Source organism: Heterocephalus glaber, unplaced genomic scaffold, assembly GCF_053883595.1.
Source record: "Heterocephalus glaber isolate CG9 unplaced genomic scaffold, H.glaber_assembly_v1.0 deba00001465, whole genome shotgun sequence".
In the NCBI taxonomy this organism is placed as follows: Eukaryota; Metazoa; Chordata; class Mammalia; order Rodentia; family Bathyergidae; genus Heterocephalus; species Heterocephalus glaber.
In genome coordinates, this window is record NW_028258312.1 from 2112136 (window position 1) to 2137892 (window position 25757).

General features: G+C 40.1%; 2 protein-coding genes and 2 non-coding genes across 4 annotated transcripts in view; 3 read left to right on the forward strand and 1 right to left on the reverse strand.

Annotated features, from left to right (window-relative positions):
• Ctnna1 (catenin alpha 1) overlaps positions 1–25757 on the reverse strand; it is a 383070-nt gene that overhangs the window by 354943 nt on the left and 2370 nt on the right. The window lies entirely within an intron of this gene.
• Hspa9 (heat shock protein family A (Hsp70) member 9) lies at positions 280–17606 on the forward strand. The gene is made up of 17 exons (XM_087180660.1): positions 280–751; positions 2146–2204; positions 2410–2497; positions 3913–4094; positions 5531–5655; positions 6419–6492; positions 6671–6777; positions 7377–7539; positions 8272–8364; positions 11522–11731; positions 12907–13134; positions 14293–14397; positions 15130–15247; positions 15647–15741; positions 16145–16237; positions 16378–16518; positions 16855–17606. Exons 1-17 carry the CDS (start codon positions 674–676, stop codon positions 16930–16932), a joined length of 2037 nt encoding a protein of 678 aa, XP_087036786.1. The 5' UTR covers positions 280–673; the 3' UTR covers positions 16933–17606.
• On the forward strand, positions 12238–12309 carry LOC147826543 (small nucleolar RNA SNORD63). Its single transcript, XR_015439027.1, has one exon. It is a non-coding gene; the product is annotated as a small nucleolar RNA SNORD63 (small nucleolar RNA).
• LOC147826544 (small nucleolar RNA SNORD63) lies at positions 13830–13898 on the forward strand. Its single transcript, XR_015439028.1, has one exon. It is a non-coding gene; the product is annotated as a small nucleolar RNA SNORD63 (small nucleolar RNA).

The following is a 25757-nucleotide window of genomic DNA, read 5'->3' on the forward strand; positions in this document are numbered from 1 at the left end:
GTTCGGAGATCTGCAATTAACAAAGCCCCAAAATGGCGCCCTCCACGCGGACCGGAAGCAGAGAAAACGTCCACACGCACTGTAAGGACGCGCGCCGGATCGTCCGGGCTACGCTCCAACCAAACTCTCGTGCGCTTACGGATACCCAATGAGGTGTAGTCTCCAACGCTGTTTTCCGCCACTCCCTGCGCACGCGCGCCACAGGATTTTAGCCAGATGCCATCTGCGCAAGCGCAACAGGCTCCTCCTCCTGCGCAACTGACGCAAGAAGCCTGTAATCGATTCGCAATTTATCCCGTGTGACCTTGAGTCTTTCCGCTGCGAAGGACCGGGCCTGTCGTATGTACTGCCTGAATTTCCTTCATTTTTCCTCCCTTCGCTTCTCACCAATCCCGCAGCAGCCACGGATGGAACAAGAGGCCAAAGTTTTTTCAATAATCATTCTAAGGAGTAAATTATCGGCACGCCATGTTTCTGGGAGCTGCAGTCCGGTAATCTGTGCTCAGGCAGCGCGGGCGGCGCCTCGGCGGAAGAGCGGGCCTCTGGGCTGCAGTGACTAGCACCCGCCCCCACGTGGCTGGAGGTTTCCAGAAGCGTTGCTTCCAGCGCGTAGCGCAGTTTACGGCCACCTAAACGGCTGTTATCTTCTTCGTATTCCCTCCGTGTAGCCGCCATGATAAGCGCCAGCCGAGCTGCAGCAGCCCGTCTCGTAGGGGCCGCCGCCTCCTGGGGCACGGTCGCCCGCCACCAGGTAAGGAACTGCCGGGGCTTCCTGAAAGGGCTTGCCGCTTCAGGCCTAGGTAAGCAGGCCCTGGCCTTCGGAGTCAGATTTCCTTGAAAAATACCGGAAGGTGAGGAAGATAATGTACCCTTCGCAGTTAGCGCTGCCAGCTGAAAACCTCGTTCGGGGTTGTGCCTTCAGACTTGCTGAGTCACAGCCCTTGCGGTCTAGAGTAGTAACGAATTAAGAGGTAGCGGCTTTGATGGTCCGTTTTGTGGCGGGTTAGGTCGATTGGGCCTCGGGAAGAGCAATGCAGTGAATTAGGAGTCTCTATTTTAGGGTTTTTTTCACCTGAGCTCTGAAGGTAGTTTCTCTTTTCATCACGGTAGATTGAGCAAGCATGCTCTTGCTGTGATGAGATAAAGGAAGAAAAGCACCCAATGAAGTAGTCCGAAAATTAATTCCAACTCAGATTTTCGTGGTTAGGAATATCTCAAAGTCCTAGGTCTATGACTGTTGTGTTTTCGGAAAAGAGTAAAGGTCATGGAGTGGTAGCGTTTATCTAAAATAAATCTTTGGAGAATGGGAATGTGAACTGACCACTCACATGTGGATCTTCAAAGTAGTCTGCGTTTTATAAGAAAGGTCTTTTGTCCTTGTGGAAAGTCATTACTTAAATTTTTTTTTTTTTTTTTTTTTAGGGGATTTTTTTTCACTTCTTTTTTGGTACCGGGAATCGAACCCAGGGCCTCGCGCTTTCCGAGCAGGCGCTGCGCCACTGAGCTTAATCCCCAGCCCAACTTAAACTTTTTTTTTAAGTGATTACCGAAATTAATAATGATAAGGTCATAGAAAATGAATAACAAATTGAGTACTTCAATACATATTCAGATTAAGGAGTACACCATTATTGAGAAGTACTGTAAGTTTCTCACCTGGGGGCACTTTTGCCCCCAAAGAACGTCTTGGAGATTTCAGATATCACAACTTGAAGAGGGATGTCTACTGGATTCTAGTTGTACAGAGGCAAGGGTTGCTTCTAAGTAATCTACAATGCACAGAACAGCTCTCCACAGTAAAAATTTGCCTCAAAGCTCGTAGTCCCAGCTATTTGAAAAGCTGAAGCAGGAGGATCACAAACTTGGTGATAGCCTGGGCAATGTGGCAAGACTCCAAAAATTGGCTCAAGATTAGTAATGTCAGGGTTGAAAAATCTCCTTGTGATTTAAGAAAATTGTATATACACAGTAGTTATTTAATTTTGGTTTATTTGAAAAATTTGTTGTTTAGTATATAGTTCTGTTGTACACTGAGCACTGGGCAGCATAGCTACTCAGCAAAATGAAGCTACATTTTCATGTTTTCCTTAGAATTGGGACAAGCCCCTGTAGTCGATGGCTAATGCAATTTTTTTTTTTTTTTAGGATGGCTGGAATGGCCTTAGTCATGAGGCATTTAGATTTGTTTCAAGCAGAGATTATGCGTAAGTATAACTTCATTTTCTTTGAGAGAGTACCTATTGAACCGCAGAGTAGTGGCCTGTACATATGTGGTTAACTAGTCTTTTATAATTATCCTTTTGATTTGTAGATTATATGTCACAGACATGTCCCGTATCAAGTTTTTTATGTATTTCTGTCATTTTGGAGACCAATATTAAAGTATTTAACCATGGTATTATTTTACAGATCAGAAGCAATCAAGGGTGCAGTTGTTGGTATTGATTTGGGCACTACCAACTCCTGTGTGGCAGTAATGGAGGGTAAACAAGCAAAGGTAAGTGTGATTGGAAGCTTTGGGCCACCTAGCCATACTTAGTACCCAAGCCAGAATTACATCCACTTGAACTTAGTTAAAGAGATTCTAATTTTAAAAGCTTCCCTTGAGCTGAGTGTGATGTGCACATCTGTAATCTCAGCATACTGGGAGTGTGAGCAGGAATGAGTTTGAGCCCAGCCTGGGCAACATAGTGATTTAAGAAGACCCTGTCTCAAGAAAGGCCTGGGGATATATCTCAATGTGAAGACCTTGAGTTCAATCCCCAGTACCATGCAAAGAAAAAGAAAATGCTTTCCTCCTGCCTCCGCCACCTAGAGTGCTGGGGTTACAGTACTGTATAGGCATGCACCACCATGCCTGGCACTGCTTTTGGTTTCTTAGGACCCACAAGTGAAACTGTGGTGCTGATACAGTGATAGCTGGCTTCACGAATTTAATTCCTTCCACAATTCTGGTCTCAAACTGAATCAGACAAGAAACGAATCAAATTCAGTGATTAGGTTCAGTGTTGACCTCATGGAGAAGTTTGATTTGTTTCTTGTCCAATTTGGTTTTCAACCCAGACTCTTGGGAAGAATTAAGTTTGTGAACGAAGGTACTACTATAATTAAATGGGTTTGACGTCCCACGGTAGGAATTAAGTTTGTTCTCCTGGGATAGAGGTGAGACTCGTTTACCTTTTGAAGGAATTAGAATGGTTTGCACTGTCATCAAAGTCCTGCAATTTTATAAGTCATTTGAATCAGGTGGGAGGTTCAGGTCAGAAGCAAGCAGAACTCCACACTAAAGGCTCTTTTCTATGTAAAGGCCTTATTCTGAAACCTTCTTACTCTGTACATGAAACCTTCATTCCCTCTGGGTTTTTATCAAGATTTAGAGTACCTGGGGTTCTAGAATCTCACCTCTTACATTCATGAACATTCATGTCTTCCTTTTCTCCCAAGCCTCCCCCTAAAATAAGCTGTCTAGAAGTGTTTTTTCATGTATTTGGTACTAAAAGTATAATCCCTCCTTTAGCCCTAATTTATGCTTTTTGACATTTTTTTCTATAAACCTGAAATTTGTAGCCACCACAGATTTTAAGTTTTAATTCTCCACATGGAAGGAGATACTTTTTCCAACACTGAGCAGAAAAAACCTGACCAATAGTTGTCCCAATTTTTTGTTATTAGTTGTGAAGTGTTCAACATGAAGAGCTAGGGCTGGGATGTAGCAATAAAGACTAAAAATACCAAGATATATTAAGTATCTGTCTTCAGTGGTAGGTATTAACTAAGTCAGCATTCATGGTAATCAAGTATGCCAAGTAATAACTGTTCTTAAGCATTTGTTTTCTTCTTTGGGTGCTGTCTTAAACAGTTGCTGAAAAGATGCCACTGATTAGAGTCTTTGTCTTACTTGGGGAATTTTAGGTGCTGGAGAATGCTGAAGGTGCCAGAACCACCCCTTCTGTTGTTGCCTTTACAGCAGATGGGGAGCGACTTGTTGGCATGCCAGCAAAGCGACAAGCTGTCACCAACCCAAACAATACTTTCTATGCCACAAAGCGACTCATTGGCCGGCGCTATGATGACCCTGAAGTACAGAAAGACATGTGAGTAATAGCAGAAACAGTTATTTGTAAGAGCCAAATCGAAGTCTTTTAACACTTTTAACCAGATCTTTGGACACCTTGCTTTAGTCACTTTATGTATTAACCCTGCGGGGAAACCCATGCCCCTGCCAGAAGAGTAATTCCTATTTATTTATTTATGGTACAGGGGATCGAACTTGGGTCCTCACGCTTTCGAGGCAGGTGCCGGAACCACTGAGTTAAATCCCTGGCCCAACTCCTTCTTATTTAAAGTAGAAAAAAAAGCCGAGCAAAGTGGCTGATGCCTGTACTCCCAGCACTGAAGAGGTTGAGGCAGGATTATCGCTGTGAGTGAGGCTAGCCTTGGTTACCTAGTGAGTTCAAGGTCAGCCTCAACTACATAGTGAGACCCTGTCTCAAAAAAACCAAAAAGTGGGGAGGGCTCACTTAAGTTTTGAGTGCAAAAGGCAGATAATGGCATACTTCTATCATGTGTTGATCAGATACACAGAAAAGAATACTTGGTTTTCCTTTATTCAGCTTTTAAAACACTAGAAGCAGGGCTGGTGATGTAACTCAGTAACTAGCACCTGCGAGGCCCTGTGTTCAATCCCCAGCACCACAAAAAACACGCACAAGCATAGACTTTTCCTGTTTAGTTTTATTTTCTTTTTTTAACTTTTACTTTTATGAACTGCTTTGTTCTGAACGGAATACGAATTTTATATACATGAATCATGAGGACTTACGTGACTGGCTTCTCCAGTTAACCTAATAGTTCAAGGTTTATCTATCTTGTAATGTGTGTCAGTGCTTCATTCTTCTGGCCCAATAGTACTCTGTACAGATAAATACATTTTATTTGTCCATTTATAAGTTGACGGACATTAAGTTGTTTGCACATTTTGGCTGTTATGAATAATGTTGCTATATGCATTTATATACGGGTTTCTTTTGTTGTTTTTCTGGCACCGGGGATCAAACTCAGCACCTTGTGCTTGCCAAGCAGGCACTGGCACCACTAAGCTAAATCCCCAGCCCTATATATACAGGTTTGGTTTTTTTTTGGTACCGAGGCTTGAACTCGGGTCCTTAAGCTTGCGATGAAGGCGGCAGAACCACTGAGCTAAATCCCTGGCCCTACAGATTTTTGTATGAAAGTGTTTTCATTTCTCTCCTGTAGAAAGAAATGCTGGGTTATATGATAACTGTTTCATTCTCAAATGGACCTGAAAGACTGCCTGCAAAGTAGCTGCAAAAATGTTTTAGTTGGTGGAAAATAATATTTAGATTTCATTGGGATGAGGTTTTTACATGTTGGTGACTTGAAAGATTTTCATTAAATGATTTCCTTTGTTGGCCATGTGTCTGTGGGATGGAGAGTAGCCATTCGTGATGTATGATGTTTGTCACAGTATTTTGCACTGACCAGTTTTCTCGTAACTTTTGTCCTTCAGTAAAAATGTACCCTTTAAAATTGTCCGTGCCTCCAATGGTGATGCCTGGGTTGAGGCTCATGGAAAACTCTATTCTCCAAGTCAGATTGGAGCATTTGTGTTGATGAAAATGAAAGAGACTGCAGGTGAGTGAATTAGTTCCTGTCTGGCCAATTTCAGATAACTGGGCAATTTCCTCTCATTATTAACACCATACTCTGCTGTTCTGTAGCTGAAGGTGTATCATCTTTACAGAAACTCTAGGAATGGGAAGTTCATTAGTTTGCATGTTTAACCTGCAGATTGTGTAACATCAGATTTTTCTAATGGTGCTTGGCTTGTTTTATTTTTTGTAGTATGGGGCAGTATTCGGTATTGAAAGGCAGAGGCTGCATATTAAGTTTTGTCTGTATTAAGTAAAATTTAGACCTTCCATTTAAAGAAACTAGTGGGAGTTTTAAGTCTAAAGGTCATTGTAGCTTGTAAACCTTTACTAAAATGTTAGGAGATGAGGCCGGGGATTTAGCTCAGTGGTTCCACTGCCTGCTTCGCAAGCACAAGGTCCCGAGTTTGATCCCCGGTACAAAAAAAAGATGAGATACTGAATTTTGTCTCCTTTTTTTTTTTTTTTTTTGGTACCGGGGATCGAACTTGGGTCCTTGCGCTTGCGAGGCAGGCGGCGGAACCGCTGAGCTAAATCCCCAGCCCTGAGATACTGAATTTTGAATCAGTATCTTTAGTTGGAATGTTTTCCTACAGCAATCTCTGCATTTTACTTGCTAAGAAACTAATGGTTATTGTCTATGACTCCAAAACAAGATACACAGGTTGTTAGGCTACATTAATAATTGTCGCCTATTTTATCTGGTACAATACCATAACTGAATTTCATTCTTGATTCCTTTCCAGAAAATTACTTGGGGCACACTGCAAAAAATGCTGTGATCACAGTCCCTGCTTACTTCAATGACTCGCAGAGACAGGTGAGGTCAATTAGCTTTTTGTTTTGTTTTGGTACCGGGGGTCGAACTCTGGTCCTTACACTTTCGAGGCAGGCTCCGGAACCACTGAGCTAAACACCCAGCCCTCAATTAGCTTTTTTATAAAAAGAAATGGTACCTGGGACACAAAGGTGAAAACATGCTTTTGTCTTTCCTCTAGGCCACTAAGGATGCTGGCCAGATATCTGGACTGAATGTGCTTCGGGTGATTAATGAACCAACAGCTGCTGCTCTGGCATACGGTCTAGATAAATCCGAAGACAAAATGTAAGTTTGTGTAAAAAATTCTAAATGAATGTGTGAAAATAAGGTCATATAACTCTGAGATTTATTCTAAAGCATCATCTTCATATCATAGGGATTGAGCTTTCTACTTACATAAAAATATGTCCTTTACCTTCTTAAGGACTGTTTTTCAGTCATGCATGTCTGCAATCCAGTCTGGTGATGGAAGGGTGAGGCAGAATTACAAATTTGAGCCCATTGTGGGCAATTTAGTGACATATCCTGTCTTAAAGTAAAAAAGAGCTGGGGATGTAGCTCAGTGTGAAGGTCCTGGATTCAATCTCCAGTACTCCCCAAAAGAAAGGCTTTACATTCAAGATCATTCCACTGTTTACTTTGATGCCTTGGTTCTGTTGGTATACATGTAGGCAAGTTATTCCTTCAAAATTCAGTTGAATGTTGTATTTTAAGAACTGAATTCATTTCCGCTCTATATAGATTTGTGTGTTATCAGGGCTATTTATTGACAGACATGTTACTTAGGCAGTTGCAAGATTTCATAATTATACCTTAGAAAAATAGCTAAATTCATTCCCTTGTGATGAGTTTTTTCCCTAAGCCCCTTTTTTTTCTGCCTTTAGCATTGCTGTATATGATTTAGGTGGTGGAACTTTTGATATTTCTATCCTGGAAATTCAGAAAGGAGTATTTGAAGTGAAATCTACAAATGGGGACACTTTCTTAGGTGGTGAAGACTTTGACCAGGCCTTGTTACGACACATTGTGAAGGAGTTCAAGAGAGAGGTTAGTAAGCATTGTGGTTAATGTGTAGGCTTTGGGATGTTGATAATTTTTGTTCCGATCACTCTTGTTTATTTAAAAATTTTGCTCTTAAGGCATGGGGATGTAGCTCAGTGGTGCCACACCTGCCTAGCAAGCACAAGGTCGTTTCCCAGTACCAAAAGAAATTTTTGCTCTTAACTGAAGTGAAAATAAATTGCATTGTAGGTTGATAGGTGAACTGTTTGGGTTATTGTAACTTCAGATTGGGAACAAATGACTTGAAATGTATGGTACTCAGTGTATAATACTGGAAAAGCAATTTTGCGAACCCTTTTTTAACTAGAATCTTTAGAGCTGGAAAGAGCTGTCAGTTGTCTGACTCCATGGAGATATATACCTTTTCAGAATAGGTTATTTTTTCCCTATAGATGTTTGTTTGTTATTGTGTATTTTTTTATTTGATTTGGGTTGTTTGTTTTTGGTTTGTTGAGACGAGGTCTGGATTTGTAGTACAGGATTGCCTTGAACTATGTAGTCCAGGTTGGCTTTGAACTCAAAAGAGAGCCTCCTGAGTGCTGGAATTATAGGCGTATGCCACCATGTCCGGCATCCCTATAGATTTTTAAGAGGCATAAAATGTAGCTTATACTTGGTTATAAAAGTATAGCTGTTTTGTATTCTGCCTTGTTACTGCAATTTAAATATTATTCATTACTTCACTGATTGCTACTATTGTGTGTCTTCACTTTGTAGACAGGAGTTGATTTGACCAAAGACAACATGGCACTTCAAAGGGTGCGGGAAGCTGCTGAGAAGGCTAAGTGTGAACTCTCTTCATCTGTGCAGGTGAGACATAGAAAACTACAGAAGCCTTGATATTTTATTTTTAGCCTGAGTTTATTTGAATGGCCTATTCTAACTGGTCTAATGGTAGTGTAGTCCCTTTAATTTTCTGCTTTAGTAAGAACCTTTGCCATGAGAGTAAAGGATTGATGTAGTTATCAGTTTGTTTTTTAAACACCAAAATCAGAGGTGCTTATACTAGACTCAGATGGGAAGATCTGAATGACAGAGCTGGATGTATAATCAGTAGTAGTGTTTGCCTAGCATGTGAAAGGCCCTGGATCGATTTCTAACACTCAAAAAAACAAAAAGACATTCACTTATTCATTCATTCATTTATCTTTGGTGCTGGAGATCAACTTGGGACTTATACTGGGCAATATAACCCCAGCCCAAGGCATTGATTCCTAGTAGGCCAGGGACAGAGCTCAGAAGTAGTGTTTGCTTAGCATGCACAAGGAGGCCCTGAGTTCATTCCTCAGTACCAAACAAGTCTAGCAATGCACGGAATTGGAATCACAGTACTAGCTTAGAAAACTATCTTCACTTAAATGTTTCTTCATTTAATAATTTGAATCACCAGTCTAGAACAAGAGAACATGAGGTTTGGGAAGATGGACATTAATTAATGTCAAACCAGAAGCGATACAAAATAGGAGTTAAGAGGGCCGGAGATTTAGCTCAGTGGTTTTGCCACCTGCTTCGCAAGCACAAGGACCCGAGTTCGATCCCCAGTACCAAAAAAAAACAAAATAGGGGTTAAGAGTTGATCCTTCTCTGCTGGAGATGTAGCTCACTGGTAGCATACCTCAGGCCCTGGTTTCAGTTCCTAGCAGTGAGAAACAGTGATAGAACCTGGCTCAAGTCTGAAGTGTATACACCTGCACATCAGATTTGCTCAGCATGTTTTAAGACGTTAAGTGTTTGACTTCATTTCTTAGAAGTGAAGCTTCACTCTACTTTAACCACAAAGTATAGAATTTTACAAACCATGCTGTATCTAGGTTGCAGACCCAGAAGTCCAGTGATCTATTTCTGGGTTCTTGGATTACAGTGGGAAGAAGAGCTGTTACTAGATGTTCGTTTAAGTGCAGGGAAGAGTTATTTATGGTAGCTGTCATGGTATTGGTAAAGTGGTTGCTGCTAAGGCCTGAGCTACTATGCCTGGCTTTCAAATTTGAATATTCTTAAATGGCTATGAGGAGTGACAAAGTTGCCCACATTATCCTTGTTGCTCTTTTATCTCTGCCATCACGTAGAATGGTAGAATGTTGCGACATGGTGTGAGTTAGGGCTGAAATGGTTTATTTATTGCCAGAAGATGGTTTATAATTCTTCCCACCAACTTGGCACACTTTGAGGGGTCAAAGTGTTAGAAGAGGTTAATTTAAATATGGCTATTTCTTACTGATGGTCATTTAAATTGGTGTTTATTTTATTTGGTTTAGGATTTAGGTTTTTTCTGTTTGTTTTTGGTGCCGGGGATTGAACTCAGATCATTCCACTTGCGCAGCAGGCAATGAAACCACTGAGCCAAACCCCTGGCCCTAGGATTTAGTTATTATGTATTGATAATCTTTATGCATGTGTAAATTCATAGAAGCATATAATCTTTATTTTTTTCTTTTTTTCTTGGTACTTGGGATTGAACTCGGGACCTTGTGCTTACCAGACAGGTGTGGCACCACTGAGCTTCATCCCTGGCCCTGAAACATATGATCTTGCAGAGTGTAGTGTAGTTTGGGAAGATGGACATTAATAAATGTCAAACCAGAAGTGATACAAAATAGGATTGTTGTTTCTCAGGGCTGGAAGTGTAGCTCACTGGTAGCACACGAGGCCCTGGTTTCATTTCTCAACACTGAGAAACAGTTCTGGAGGTAAACTGCTAGAGTTCCTTATTTCATCACTTAATAATCTGTGTGATCTTAAGAATCGTTCAACATTTGTATTTTCTTATCTACAAAATGAGAATAATAATTGTACCTTCTCTGTTAGCATTGTGATTACCAGATTAATTTCTTAGGGTGGTGTACAATGAATATATGTTACTGTCAATGTAACAACTCATACAAAGGCATAGTTAGGTTTATAATCACCAGAAGAAACCTGACAGGTGTTTTTTATAAGAAGCACAGTTTGGGAATTGTTAATCTAATATTCTCAATTACACATTATAAGATCCCATGTCCTATCAAGATTTGAGATTTAGGGACGGGGATTAGCTCAGTGGTTCTGCCGCCTGCCTCAAAAGCACAAGGACCCAAGTTTGATCCCCGGTACCAAAAAAAAAAAAAAAAAGATTTGAGATTTATTAAATGCTGGATGTTGCATAGTGAGGCTACTTAGCTGCTTTCCGTGTAATGGTAGTACTAGTCTCTGTACATCTAATAAGCAGAGAGCACTTCTGTAGCTTTTTCTTTTTTTTGATACCGGATATCGAACTCAGGTCCTTGTGCTTTTGAGGCAGGCAGTGGAACCACTGAGCTAACTCCCAGCCCTTCTGTAGCTTTCTTATACTTGTAAACTTCATGGAACAGATAAAGCCTAGGACTAGTACTAGGTTTTTTTGAATGACAGTAATTTTAGAAATTTTTCTTCATGTACATGTGATATTATTTTTTTTTTTTTTTTTTGTACCAGGGATTGAACTTGGGTCCTTGCACTTGCAAGGCAGGCGTTAGAACCTCTGAGCTAAATCCCTGGCCCATGTGATATTATTTTTTAAACTTGGTAAAAGAAAATAGTAGTACAGTTCTTAGTATTAAGTGTAGGTAGAACAGCTCATTTATCTCCTGAATGAGGGGTTTTTTTTCTACTTCATTCTTATTAACCACTTAACAGTCTACCCGAAGCATCATGTGGGCAACATGTTTATTTATGTACTATCTCAAGCACTCCTTAGGCAGGTGTCATTTCAACCAGTCGATTTTTGTATTGATAAAATTATCGTTTTTGCATTTCCTAAGATAATTGTCTTATAAAAATTAATGGAAAAAAATGTACCAATAAAAGAATTTAACCAAAAAAATAAAAAATTAATGAAAAGCAATTTCTGGTCATCCTGTAAATAATTGGACTGGTAAATGGTTGTTATCTGTGGACCTTATAACTACTGTTGGTCTCCCCACTGACATGCATTTAAATATTTCTTTTGCAGACTGACATTAACTTGCCATATCTTACAATGGATGCTTCTGGACCCAAACATTTGAATATGAAGCTGACTCGAGCTCAGTTTGAGGGAATTGTCACTGATCTAATCAAGAGGACTATTGCTCCATGCCAGAAAGCTATGCAGGATGCCGAAGTCAGCAAGAGTGACATAGGAGAAGTGATTCTTGTTGGTGGAATGACTAGGATGCCTAAGGTAAGGACTTAAGAGAATTCTTGGCGGGGAGAAAAGAGAAAACCAACACACAGTGTATTCTTGGGGCAGGTGACTTATACTGTATGTGGATAAATACTTGGCCTGTCTTTCCAGAGTGGCTTAAAGGGGTAGTGAAATTGTGTCCTCTCTCGTTTTTAGCTTTTTCTCTTTTTTTTTGGTACCAGGGATTGAACTCGGGACCTTGCGCTTGCGAGGCAGGTGCTGGAACCACTGAGCTAAATCCCTGGCCCTTAGTTTTTAGCTTTTTATATTCTTTTAATTAAAGGTTATAAGAAAAAGGATTTAGGAGGATCAGAATATCTTTGGCAATATTAACAGGAAAGATCCTGAACTCAGTCTTGTAAAATCTTCAGGAATGAAAACAAAGCTTGAGGTCAAAGATAATGTAAAACCTCTATACTAACAAGATCCCAGGGGATCTTTTGGGCATGTCTTTATAGCATAGTGGCTACGGTTCGTTTTTTGCCTATCTTCAACAAAGATTTGTGCAATGATGCATTTTATTCAACACATCATTCTGAAAATACACATGTGTGGAAAACTAATGACTGAGCACAGACTTATTGAAAGTGCAGTTCTTGGCAGCCTGAATAGAATTACCTTGTGCCCAAGTCAGTGGTCTTGGTATTTTTAGTTGTTTCATAAAAATACATGGGAAAATGACCACAGAATCAATCTGGGATAAAAGACTCTGGGTCAGGAGGACAAATTATGTTAAGAAATTAACCAGGATGCTAACTAGCACTTTAGCACTAATAAACAGGATGGAAGGACATGCCCCATGTTAGCCAATAGTATTGAGTTATTCCTACTGCCTTCTTTAAATTGGCCTTCTGTTGATAATGTTTAGAACAGGACTTGGGCTACAAAGTGTATAAGTCTTCTTGCCATGTAAATTGTTTTACATAATTTAATGTGTGGGAAAACAGGTAGTAAAACTTAAGCAAATCCTTTCCAGATTTAAAAGGGCAGTGATTAGAGTGTGTATTTTCAGATCATTAAGAACTCAACTATAAAATAAAAATTTGAGTAAATATTTTTGGATCTGAACCAACCTGTCTTGAAATCTCACTGGTGTCTTAGGACATGTTGTCTGTCCTAAGGCAGTTTTGCCCTAAGTGTTGGGTAACAGGTTCTTTCTCCTTAATGCTCAGGTTCAGCAGACTGTACAGGATCTTTTTGGCCGAGCTCCAAGTAAAGCTGTCAATCCTGATGAGGCTGTGGCCATTGGAGCTGCGATTCAAGGAGGTGTGTTGGCTGGTGATGTCACAGATGTGCTGCTCCTGGATGTCACTCCTCTATCTCTGGGTATTGAGACTCTGGGAGGTGTCTTTACCAAACTTATAAACAGGAATACCACTATTCCAACCAAGAAGAGCCAGGTAAGAGTGTCATTCGTTCCCTGCCTAATCACAGAAGTATTAGGGTCTGTGAGTGATGTGATTGTAGACATTTTGCTCTGCCTTTCATTAAACAGTCACTTTGTTTGCAGTCTAGATTAGTTGACTATGGGTGGTGAGAATCTTGTCTTTGATTTTTTGAGATCATGTCTTGTGTAGTTCAGGCTAGACTTGAACTCACTATGTAGATGCAATGCCAGCTGGCCTCAAACAGCAATCCTTCTGCCTCAGCCTGGGATTACAAGCGTGTGCTACCACACCTGGCTGAGAATCTTCTTTTGTTATTGTTGTTCCTGGAAGAGTTCTTATGTCTGCAGTCATGATTTTAGGGAGGATATTAATAGCCATGGCTTCTACAAAGTCACACCATTTGGTACCAGTTTCACTGCAATCTTCTCAGAGGCTGGAGAAAACCCTGGCTGGAGCCATGAAACTATCCCTGTCTTCTGGGAGAATGATGGCGGTGGGGGACGTTACTGAGATACTAAGCAGAAAGATTCAGGCATGGTTTGGTCTTGGTAAGAAATATTTCTCAATCTAGGGCTGGGGACTTAGCTCAGTGGTTTCGCCGCCTGCTGTGCAAGCACAAGGACCCAAGTTCAATTCCTGGTACCAAAAAAAAAAAGAAATATATCTAAATCTTGATGTTTTTTTGAATGTTGGCCGGAGTTGTATTTGTGCAGTGATGTATTTGTCAACACATCATTCTGAAGAAAACTGTGTGGTGACTTCTGTGACTGAGCACAAAATGCATCTGCCACTGATCCTTGTTTCCCCAGATTACTGTGCTTCAACATTGTGGTTCCTTGTGTTGGTCCCTTCTGTGCATTTGCTGCATCTCTGTACAGTGCATTTGCTGTTTTGCTGTACTAATCCTACTCCTAGTCCCTGTAAAGACATATAAGCCTTTGTTACAAGCACAGTGTACATAAGGACGTTTCCAGTGTTGGGATCTAATTTTTTTTTTTTTTTTTTTTGGTACCTGGGATTCAACTCATGACCTCACGCTTGCCAGGCAGGCATTATGCCCCTGAGCTAAATCCCTGGCTCATGGGATCTGAATTTTTTTCTGATTTGCTTTTCTTCTTTATAAAGAGAACAGTTTAATCAGATTGCCAAACCAGGAAGTTTTCTTTTCAGGTGTTTTCTACTGCTGCTGATGGACAGACTCAAGTGGAGATTAAAGTGTGTCAGGGTGAGAGAGAGATGGCTGGAGACAACAAGCTTCTTGGGCAGTTTACTTTGGTAGGTATTATTAATTTTAATAGGTTGTTCCACAAGCTCTTCGTTGTACAGTTACACAGTATTCTGACACTTATACATTGCTGACTTATACATATATACTGTGTTACTCCAAAGAAGTTATGCAGATGAATCCTTGGCTTTTGTTTTACCCGAAAAGCTTGCTTATGCTTTATGTTTTAAGAACTTCATCAAGAAATACCGTTTGTTTGTGATACCAGGGATTGAACTCAGGACCTTGTGCTAGTGAGGCAGGCACAGCGCCACTGAGTTAAATGCCTGGCCCGTGATTACTCATGTAAGAGATATTTGGTACTTCTGGTCAGCACTGCTTTTTGATGCTTGGTGTTATGAATTGAAGTTGGGTGATTTCATTGTCTCTGGGGTCTTAAGTCATCATGGTTAGTTACTATAACTCACTGGTATGATCCCTGTTGATTTCAGGCAACAGTGAAAGTACTGCCCTCACTTACTTTACAAACTTGTGTTTTTCTAGAATACTAGATGTATTTTTTTTCAGTACCAGGGATCGAACTTGGGTCTTTGCGCTTGCGGGGCAGGCAGTGGAACCACTGAGCTAAATCCCCGGCCCCTTAACTTGTGTTTTTCTACGCCAAGTGAAAATATTACCTGTTCTTCCTAGGAAACACGTGATTTGTTCACTTGGCAGCCATATAGATCTGGAAGTAATAACATTGGGCCCCTCTGAAAGCTTACTCAAGATCTGTATTTTAGGTTGGCATTCCCCCAGCCCCTCGTGGAGTCCCTCAGATCGAAGTTACATTTGACATTGATGCAAATGGGATTGTACATGTTTCTGCCAAAGATAAGGGTACAGGACGTGAGCAGCAGAGTAAGTCTTCATTTATTAGACTATAAGATGAAGGTGAGACTTCTGTTGGGAAAGAGACCATTTTTGTGGTAGTTTCTCTGTTCCTTTTCAGTTATCAGATTTGCTTTTTACAAGTGTAGGGGGGGAGGGGGCACAAAACCGTACAGACAAGAGCGTCTGGATTGAAGTTTCTATAGACTTCCTTAGGAAGCCCAGTTTTGATCATTTATCTAAAAAAACTAATGAAGCTGGGCATGGTGGCAGACACGAATGTAATCCCAGCATTTGGGAGGCTGAGGCAGGAGGATAGCCACAAGTTTGAGGCCAGCCTGAGCTACATAGTGAGTTTAAGGTCAGCCTGAACTACATAGTGAAACTGTCTCAATAAATAAATAATAATGCGATGGCTTTTTATTACAGTTGTAATCCAGTCTTCTGGTGGTTTAAGCAAAGATGATATAGAAAATATGGTTAAAAATGCAGAGAAGTATGCTGAGGAAGACCGGCGAAAGAAGGTAATTTTGCCTGAGTTTTGTAATCTTAGTAAAGCTGGAACATGAAATTGGAATTTGGACATGGTACTATCTTCATATTTTCTCTCAATCTACCCTTCCTTTCCCTTTGCTTATGTGTGAAATATCTTTTATTCTTCTCTTTTAAGACAGATGTTACCCAGGCTGTTCTGGGCTCAAGTGATCTTTCTGCTCTAGCCTCCCAAGTGCAACACAGTGCCTATCATGGAACGTTTTTCTTGTTTAGTGTTCTCATTTACAGAATCCAGCTCAAAGCTACCCGATACTACCTCAAACCAGTGATTTAAATGTGCAGCAGATAGCTCATTGTCTTCCTCACCATGGACGTTCAGCAAACTTTGGTTGATTGCAGAGTTGCTTATATTAAACTTATAATTTCTCTAAGGAACGAGTTGAAGCAGTTAATATGGCTGAAGGAATAATTCATGACACAGAAACAAAGATGGAAGAGTTCAAGGACCAACTGCCTGCTGATGAGGTGAGTTTTAGAATAACTTGGGAAATTAGAAACATCAGTGAAGTTCATTTCACTGATTCAGGCTTTAAAATATTCTGAATATTACTGCTACATGTAATGAGATAGGCTTGGAAAAGTGAGAATTTTTGTTTTATTTTAAGTGCAACAAGCTAAAGGAAGAGATTACCAAAATGAGGGAGCTCTTGGCTCGAAAAGACAGTGAAACAGGAGAAAACATCAGGCAGGCAGCATCTTCCCTCCAGCAAGCATCACTGAAGCTCTTCGAAATGGCATACAAAAAGGTACAGGGCTAAAGGTTGTGTTGGTCCTAACTTGATTCTGATTGTATTTGATTGTAACTGCTCTTAATTATTGTCACTGGTGGCTCCCTCCATAACTATTTATGGGATTGAGAGATTATTAAGAGTTAGAAATACTTTTTTGCTCTTTTGACTCTACTTTGGGCATGGGAATAGTGTCAAAAGAGAAGTCATCCCAGGAAACATCAATGCTGTACGGCTAGGGAATGAAATTAAAAAGGCACAGGATTAGGTATATATATTCCTCCTATGTTTTGGTGTTAAGCAGAGAGCAAACTATTGCTTAACATTAAATGTGATTCTCAAATTTTTTAACAGATGGCATCTGAAAGAGAAGGCTCTGGAAGTTCTGCCACTGGAGAACCAAAGGAAGATCAAAAGGAGGAGAAACAGTAATAGTAGCAGTATATTTTGGAGTCAAAAGGACAACGTACTATGAAGCTTGGGAGTAGAGGGACTTCCTGAGCAGAAATGGGCAAACTCCAGTCTTTTTACTGTGTTTTTGCAGTATTCTATATATAATTTCCTTAATATGTAAATTTAGTGACCATTAGCTAATGCTCTTTTAATGGATAATTCTAACAGTACAGAGTTCACATTGTTCTGTCCCTACCCTGTCATTTTTCAGTTGCATGTAAAGGGGGAATAGAATGATTAATTGCTGATCATTATAAAGACTTAGCATTGGTTTGTGTAGAAGTAGCCATATTTTTAAGGGGTGAAACCATCTCACATTCAGTGGAAGAGGTGGACCATGGACCTGGAAGGAGACCATACGGGCATGAAGATCCTTCTTGTTGCTCCAAAATACTGCTACAAGGAATGATCTTGTGTGGACATGGAGTCCATAACCCAGCTAGCTGTGCCATGTACAAGGGGTAGAGGCAGCTAAGTCAATAGAAAACTAAGGTATTTGTTAAGTATAGCTTTTAAAACAAGGCACTGATAAAGTCACTGGTGTTCTTAAGGTATACTTTTTTAGCTGCCTGCTGGCCTATGACTGGCACCTTGATTCTTTTTAGTCCATTCTGAGTATTTTTTTTTTTAAATAAACGTGAAAAGCACCTCAATCTCTTGTTTAAAAGGACTAAACTGTATATTTCCTCCATTTCCCAAGGGAAGGAGGAAATGGGATTTTGTAACACTGACTAAAAATGCAAATTGCAAAATTTAGGACTAGTGTAAATGTGCCATCACAGGTAAATCTGGTTACAAGGTTTTTATTTAGCATGCAAACCAAGGCTGTTTTCAGCTGTAACAAAAACAAATTTAAAAACCAGAATTGGCTTCTGTTAAAAGAACTTTTAATCTAGTAAGTCCCAATATATGATTCAGTGACTCAGGCATAAGAGGAACCTTGGTTCCTTGGCTTGTCCCAATTTTTTCTTTTAAAATTTTTATTATTGCGCTGGGGATTTAGCTCTGGTGCTGCCTGCCTCGCAAGTGCAAGGCCCTGAGTCCAGTCCCCAGTACCAAAAAAAGTTTTTAAAAAATTCTTAGTATGTTTGCAGTACATAATGACTGTGTTCACTATGGGGAGTTTGTACATGTACATAACACATCTTAGTTCTTTTTACATCCCTTTCTCCCAGTGTTAAGTAGAACTGATGCCTTAAGTTGGAAAGGTGACTGCATCATCATTACATCCCATTAAGTGATCAGATATTTTCCAAGTCTCTCTGTAGATGTCCCTTCATGTTTCGTGGACACTTGAGAAGATGGCCTTAGACTGGAATATCTCCTTTAACATTTTGTAATAGTATTTAGAAATGAAATTCCTATTTTTAAGCTCAATCTAAGAAATGAGTTTAATGCTCTAATATGAAGGAAGTGGTTCACACTTGAGAAATTCAGTGTTCATTAATAACCATATGAAAGTGTCTTGAGATTTATGTGAAAAACAATTTAGGCTCATTTTCAGCCACATAAACACTTGATGGGAAAACTGTACAGAAATTCTTAATTATGAAGGATTGTCTTGTGGTGCATTGGAAGATATTGAGCATTTCTGGTTGGCCCTTGCCAACTGAATCCCTCTACTGTGCCTTAATCAGTATGGCTGCTAAAAACATCCTCCAGGGGGCTGGGGATTTAGCTCAGTTGTTCCGCTGCCTGCCCTGCAAGTGCAAGAAGGACCTGAGTTCGATCCCTGGTACCAAAAAAAAAAAACAAAAATCCTCCAGGACTCCTAGGGTATCCCAATTGAGAACTATAATATATCAGTCAAGGTTTATCCTCCGTATCCGAGGAGCCACACATCCTCTGAGCAAAATTTGGATTTAGAAAAAGGAATAAAAGCTGCTTGTACAGGAAGCTCTTAACTGTCTCAAGCTGTGCAATGGGTAGGATTGAACACCAAACCAAGTTATTTTATTTACCTACTGTGAAATTACTAACACTTTAGGATTCCCCAAAGATAGGACATTATTTAGAGATAGACTTACTATAAGGAGTTAGCTAACAATTATCGATCCTGAGAAATCCTACTGGCTAGAGATGCCAGAACACCAATAGTGTAAATAAACCCTATGCCTCAGATGAAACATGCATACAATTTCCAGCTTTACTCTGATTTTTATGTTTTTCGTTTGGAGCCTCGTCTGCTTAGATGATGCCCATACACTTTGGGGAGGGTGAACTGCTTTAAAGTCTCATTTTGTTACTGCTTGATGAGATGCCAGAAGTAACTTCACATTTTCTTTTAACTCCAGCCTACTTTTCTTGATTGGTCTTTCCCAGTTCTAAAATAACAGTGTCCTGCTTATGGTCACGCAAACAAAAACAGTCAAATTTTAGCAAAGTACATGAGAATTACCATCTCCACTTTTAAACTACCACTTGCATTAATTACTTCCATGTTTTAACCACACTTCCCTTGCTCCCCCAAGGCTTAAAGGCTTCATATATCTAGCCCCTCAATACCTCTTCCTTTGCCATTTTTATCTTGTGGCTTTTGTCCATGGCAGAACAATCTTCCCAATATTTACACTTGGTTCAACTTCAGGTGCTACTTTTGGGGCAGGGTCTTACTATGTATATGTAGTTCAGGTTGGCTTTGAACTCACTAGCCCAGGCTGGTCTAGAACTGTGATACTCCTGCCTCAGTCTCCTGAGTTACTGGGATTACATGCATGCACCACACCTGGCTAATCTGTTTTTATTTTGTTTGTACTGTGGATGAACTCGGGAACCTGCTCTTGAAAGGCAGGCAGCGGACCACTGAGCTAAATCCCCAGGCCCTAATCTGCTTTTTTAAGAGTTATGAAATGTTAAATAGCCCCTCCTACAGTCCCTGTCATTTCCTTTTCTTACCTTTTTGTTGTATTTCTCTGAAAGTACTGAATCTTACACTTTTTGCTCCAAAATACACACAGTTATTTTCAGGGCATGTCTTATTTTGTCATGTACAACACTGATATATAAAAATCAATGTAGAAAAATTACATTTATTCAAATACAGCCATATCATCTGGAACATTGTCCTACTCTCCAAACCCTGAATTCCATTCTTAATTTCTTGCAACTCCATTTTGTGTAGAACTGATGGCCCCGATCTCCTGTCCAGCAATTGAGCAAGCGTTCCTTAAATGAGCACTTGTCCATGTAGACTACTCCTAGTGGATTGGCAACACAGCTGTTGGTGATTTTATCTCATCAATTCATTTAAATCTCAAGCTTTTGCAGGCTAGCCTTCACAAGGTTTCCATTAAATCAAGCATTAATTAAAGACAGGAAACAAGGGTGGCAACAAAAATGACGACAGGAAGGATGGTCCAGGGCTGGGGATTTACCTCAGTGGTTCCATCGCCTGCCTCAAAATCACAAGGTCCTGAGTTCGATCCCGGTACCCCCCCAAAAAATGGTCCACACAAGTGACAAAATTGCAAGCATAAGAATTCAGAAAACAGTTCCACATGAGTGCATGAAGTAGTACATCCATTACAACACATGCAGAAGTCGTATCAGATGATCCCATCTGTTCACTGGCAAGTGTGTATATGTGTGTGTCAAGTCTGTACTCTCAATTGGGTTATTTGACCATCTTGAGTTCATCTGTTTACATAAGTGTAAGGCACAGGTATTTACAAATACTAATTATTAATGTAAATATACCTATTAATACTATCAATTCAATACATGCATCGTGTTGCAGCAGACATACCAAATTTATCCCATCTGGCTGACCATCTTAACTGGGTCTTAGTTTGGGAACAGAATTTACATTAGCATCCTGAAAAATGGTAGCGCTTATTTTCCAGTTAGATGCTATTTTTAGGGAAAAGCAGTAGCATTTATTACCACTTCATTTGTTCTCCCACCACCACTAAAACAGCTTTATAAGGCCAAAAACTTGATTCAGTACATTTTCCTGGAACCTCGAACATTGCTTAGTACATAAACATTAAGTCTTGCCAAATCTTTTCCACTGTCTATCTGGATCATTCTCTCCACTACAGAGATTCAAGTTCCTTCTGTTTTAAATTGATATATAAATTATACCCTCATTTGCCGTAGTGTTGGGGGGGGGGAGAGGCAACCTCTACCAGACCCAGCAAATAAAGTTAATTAAAGGTGGATTTAAAAAAAAAACAAACAGGAAGAGGAGAACTCCGTATATTGCCCAAGTTACTTTCAAAATTTGGGCTTAAGTGATCCCACTTCAGCCTTGAAGTACCTAGAATTACAGGTGTTCGTCACTGCACTCAGCAAAAGTTCTGAGAAAAGGAATCCAAGGAGAAATGGATCCAAAAATGGCTCAAGGTTTTTCTGGACAGCAAAGGGAATTGGAGTGACCAAAATAAATAGCAATTCTATCTTGGTCCATTTGTGCTGCTCTAACCAGATGATGCTTGACTGGATAAATTTTTGAAATTTATTGGCTCACAATTGTGGAGGCTTTAAGAGTCCAAGAATAGCTGACACCTCACAAGATCCTTGTATCCGAAGCAGAAGGGCAAAAAGTGGGCAAGAAAATAAGCTGACTTGCAGCCTCAAGCCTTTGGCATGAATCCAGTCATGATACACTGAATTTAACACTTCACATTAGCATCACCTCCCAGGATTTGCTTTGGGGATTGTTTCCAACACATTTTGAGGGGCATACTTTCAAACTGTACCACTTAAGTTATAATTCCCAGGTAGGCAATATGGTCAGTTCCATTGCAGATTTCTGCATGATCTTAAAAAAAGATTTATGCTAGTTACGTGAATTTTTTCCTCAATTTACTAAACTTTTCAATTTTTTTTTTGTACAGGGGATCCAATTCAGGACCTTCCATTTGCAAGGCAGGCAGGCAGGCAGCGGAACCACTGAGCTAAATCCCCGGCCCCTTCAAACCTATTCTTAGTGAAGCTATGAGAGTAATGTACACACACATATACATAGAACACCATATTAATATTTTACTATGTTGCACATTCCCAAGTATGCACACATTCTTCTGATCAACTTAACACTTCACCTTAATTCAGCTACATCTGATACAACTAAAACATCCTTCCCAAATATCAAATCAGGAAATTTAACACTAATACTACCCTCTGGTATATAGTCCATATTCAATTTTCCCTAATTGTCTCAATATCCAATAGTTTATAAGATAAAGCTAATTTAGGGGTATTTTTTGGTATCAACAGTATGGTAATTTTCCTCTTCTTTCATCTGAGTATAGTTCCTTTGCTATAATCCAGGTGGTACTGTGGATTAAACTCAGGGCCTTAACACTGAGCAACAGCCCCAGCTCCTTTTAAAATGTGGAGAGTCCCACTAAGTTGCTAAATTACTCAGACTGGGTCTCAACTGCCTTAGCCTCCCAAGAGTGTTGGATTTACAGGCTTGCACCACTTCTCCTAGCTGTACCTTTGTCTTTTCTTGGCACTGACATTTTTAAGGGCACAGATCATTTGATGTGGATGCAATCAGTTTGAATCAGCTGATTATTTCCTTGTAGTATACGAGTAGGAATCTACATAATGTTGTGTCATATCAATATACCCACTCTCAGGAGGAATAAATGTCAGTTCATTCCATTTCTTTGATATACCCCTCTCCCACCTGTCAGTACTGGGGATTGTACCCAGGGCCTTCACACTGATCTGCATCCCCAGCCCTTTTTTAAAATTTTCTATCTTGCTAAGTCACTAAATAGCCCAGACTGGCCTTTAACGTGATCTTCCTGTCTCAGTTTCCCACAGTCCTGGAATTATATGTATGCACCACCATGGCCATATCATTTTTCTTTTTTTTTTTCCATATCATTTTTCTTCTTAACAGCTGTGCACCACCACACCCAGCCCATTTTATTTTTTAAGACAGGATCTCATTAAGTTGCTCAGGCAGATCTCTAAATTGGCAATCTTCCTACCTCAGCTTCCTGAATGGCCGGGATTACATGCATGTGGCACATCTGACTCATGAACTACAATGGATTTAAGAACCATAGATTTCCTATATGGAAATCAATCTATCTTACAAGCCTAGCTGGCCTAAACATAAGTCATACCTTTCTATTCTCTGCCCCTTTTTCATCTGCCATCCCCTCTATCCTATGCAATTTCTGCAGAACTTCACTTTTTTTTTTTTTGGTACCGGGGGATCGAACTAGGGTCCTTGCGCTTGCGGGACAGGTGGTGGAACCACTGAGCTAAATCCCTAGCCCTTGTCTATGCATTTTTTTATTGCACTGGCTAGCTATGAATTCCTGGACTCAAGCCATCCTGCCTCAATCTGTCAAGTAGATGGGGCTACAGGTATGAACCCACAGTGCCCACCTTGTTACCGGTTTTTTGGTTTTTTTTTTTGGTACCAGGGATGGAACTCAGGACCTTGTGTTTGCAAGGCAGGCATAGTGGCATAGTGCCACTGAGCTAAACCCCCGGCCCAATTATTGCATTTTTTAAAGACAGTTGGTCTATCCAACTCCACCATGAAAATCTTCCCACTGAGCTCACAATGATTTTTTTTTTCTTTTTTTTTTTTTCTGGTACCGAGGATCGAACTCAGAACCTTGCGCTTTCGAGGCAGGTAGCAGAACCATTGAGCTACATCCCCAGCCCTCAAATTCTTATACTCTTAATTTTCAAAGTCTTACTGTTAATCCAACAACTTATCTTTTATTACACTTACTCACACTTTTCCTTTATTTTGATGCAAATTCCAGAAACTATAATTTTATGGATTTTAGTATGAACCTCTAAAAGGATTTTCTACAGTCAGGGATGGTGGTGCTGGAGGCTGAGGCAGGAGGATCACCACAAGTTCAAAGCCTGGGCTACAGTGAGATCCTGTCTCAAAATAAAAGAATTATTCTACAAAACATATCTCCTTAATAGCAAACACTGAGTATTCCACTTTTCCGACAGTTTCCTAACTTCAAAGCTGATTTGAGTCAGGAACCAAGCAAGAATCACATCTGTATGGCTGATGTTCCCCCAAAAGTTTCTTGTTTTAATATGATACTGGGATCAAACTCAAGACCTTGCATATGCTAAGCACATACTTCACCACTGAGCTATATCCCCGGTCAAATCTATTTTATAGTATTCCCTGCTCCTCCCGCCCAGTCTCCTTTGCACTTTACTTATTGAAGAAACCAGACCACTGGTTCTGTAACATGTCCTACATTGTAGGTTTTATGGATTGCTTGTAATGCTATTTAACATGTTCCTGAATTGCTTCTTGCTCTGATTCAACTTGTTTGATTTGGATTTTTGGTTTCTTGTAGTTTTGTTTTTGTGTGTGTTTTTTACAATAGATGGTATATACTTCCATCAAAAGATACGTAATTCTGGTTGGCTCTTTTGTAACTTTATTAGTCCGTCCCTTGTTGATAGGACAAAATACCCAACACCCACAATTTAAAGGCAAGGTTTCTTTTGGCTCAGTTTCACCAGGTTCAGTCCATGTTCAACTGGCTCCAAGGAATAAATAACATGGTGGAAAAACCCAAAGGACTAAAGTTACTCACAGCACGGCAGCCAGGAAGCAGAGAGGAGGGGAGGAGCCAGGGACAAGAATATACACTTCTGAGTCACACCCCCAGTGACCCAACCCTTCCTCACCAGGACCCACATCCACATGTGAGACTTTTAGGGAACATTTTAGATCTAAACCATAAGTCTTGTTAGCTACTGGTGATTACTATCTAGACCTATAATTTCACTAAGAACATACTATTCTATCTTCATATTTAGTTGGAATACCAGGATATGAAGAAACTGCCCTTTCTATTAATTTTTTTTTTCTTTTTTTTTTTTGCAGTTCCGGGGATTGAACTCAAGACCCTGTACTTGCGAGGCAGGCACGTTGCCGCTGAGCTAAATTCCTAGCCCTCTTTTTATTAATTTTTGAAGCTTCCCTTTTTCACAAGTACCATGTTATGATGAGATACAGCTCCTATATGAAAAGCAAGCTATATCTTTTTATTTGCTAGTTTGTAGACTGAGGTGATTCTTTAGTATTGTGTATGTTTGTTTTGTGCACTGTGAGGGCTTGAACCCAGGGCCTCACACATATTAGGCAACTGCTCTACCAGAGTCATCCCCCAGTCCTGTAGGAGTAATCAAAGCATTGTACTACTGATGTATACCCTAGCCCTTAACAATCTTATATAGAACTCTTTGATCAGGGCGGAGAAAATATACATATGACTATCAACACTTCTGAGAAAAGGTTATTCATTTTACTTATATAGTTAATGAAGAAAATCAAACTCCCTTTATATACTCTCAACACAGTACACTTCAGTTGTCATATGTGGTGGGTTTTTCCCCACACAAAGCAATTCTCTAACTCTGACACCATCTGGGGATCCTACAATTCAATTCTGACACTATCTATGTGGAGTCATCGTCACAGCCCAACTACCCCAACTTCAGATGCCAATCACAAGTCTCAGGTTGTAGCTGGGTGTGGTGACAAAGGCCTATAATCCAGCCTTTAAGGCCAAGGCAGAAGGATCATAGCAAGCTGGAGGCCAATCTGGGCTACCTAGTGAGTTCAGGACCAGCCTAAACTACCAAGTAAGACTTTGTCTGAAAAAAAACGTTTCAGGTATTAAGCTGTGCTTCTGACTACCCGGCTATAAATCAGGGATCCTATTACTTCCATTCCTTTGGTTTGATAATATGCTAGGGTGGCCCACAAAATTTAGGAAATTTTTCTTACATTTACCCATTCATTATAAAGGCTATTATGAAAGATTAAAAAGTACATAAAACAA

What these genes read in the sequence shown, in the direction of transcription:
- Hspa9 (XM_087180660.1), top strand. Translation starts at nt 674, where the DNA reads ATGATAAGCGCCAGCCGAGCTGCAGCAGCCCGTCTCGTAGGGGCCGCC. An exon ending in TCAATGACTCGCAGAGACAG is followed by an intron (nt 6,493 to 6,670) that starts GTGAGGTCAATT and finishes TCTTTCCTCTAG; the next exon opens with GCCACTAAGGATGCTGGCCA. An exon ending in GAATGACTAGGATGCCTAAG is followed by an intron (nt 11,732 to 12,906) that starts GTAAGGACTTAA and finishes CTTAATGCTCAG; the next exon opens with GTTCAGCAGACTGTACAGGA.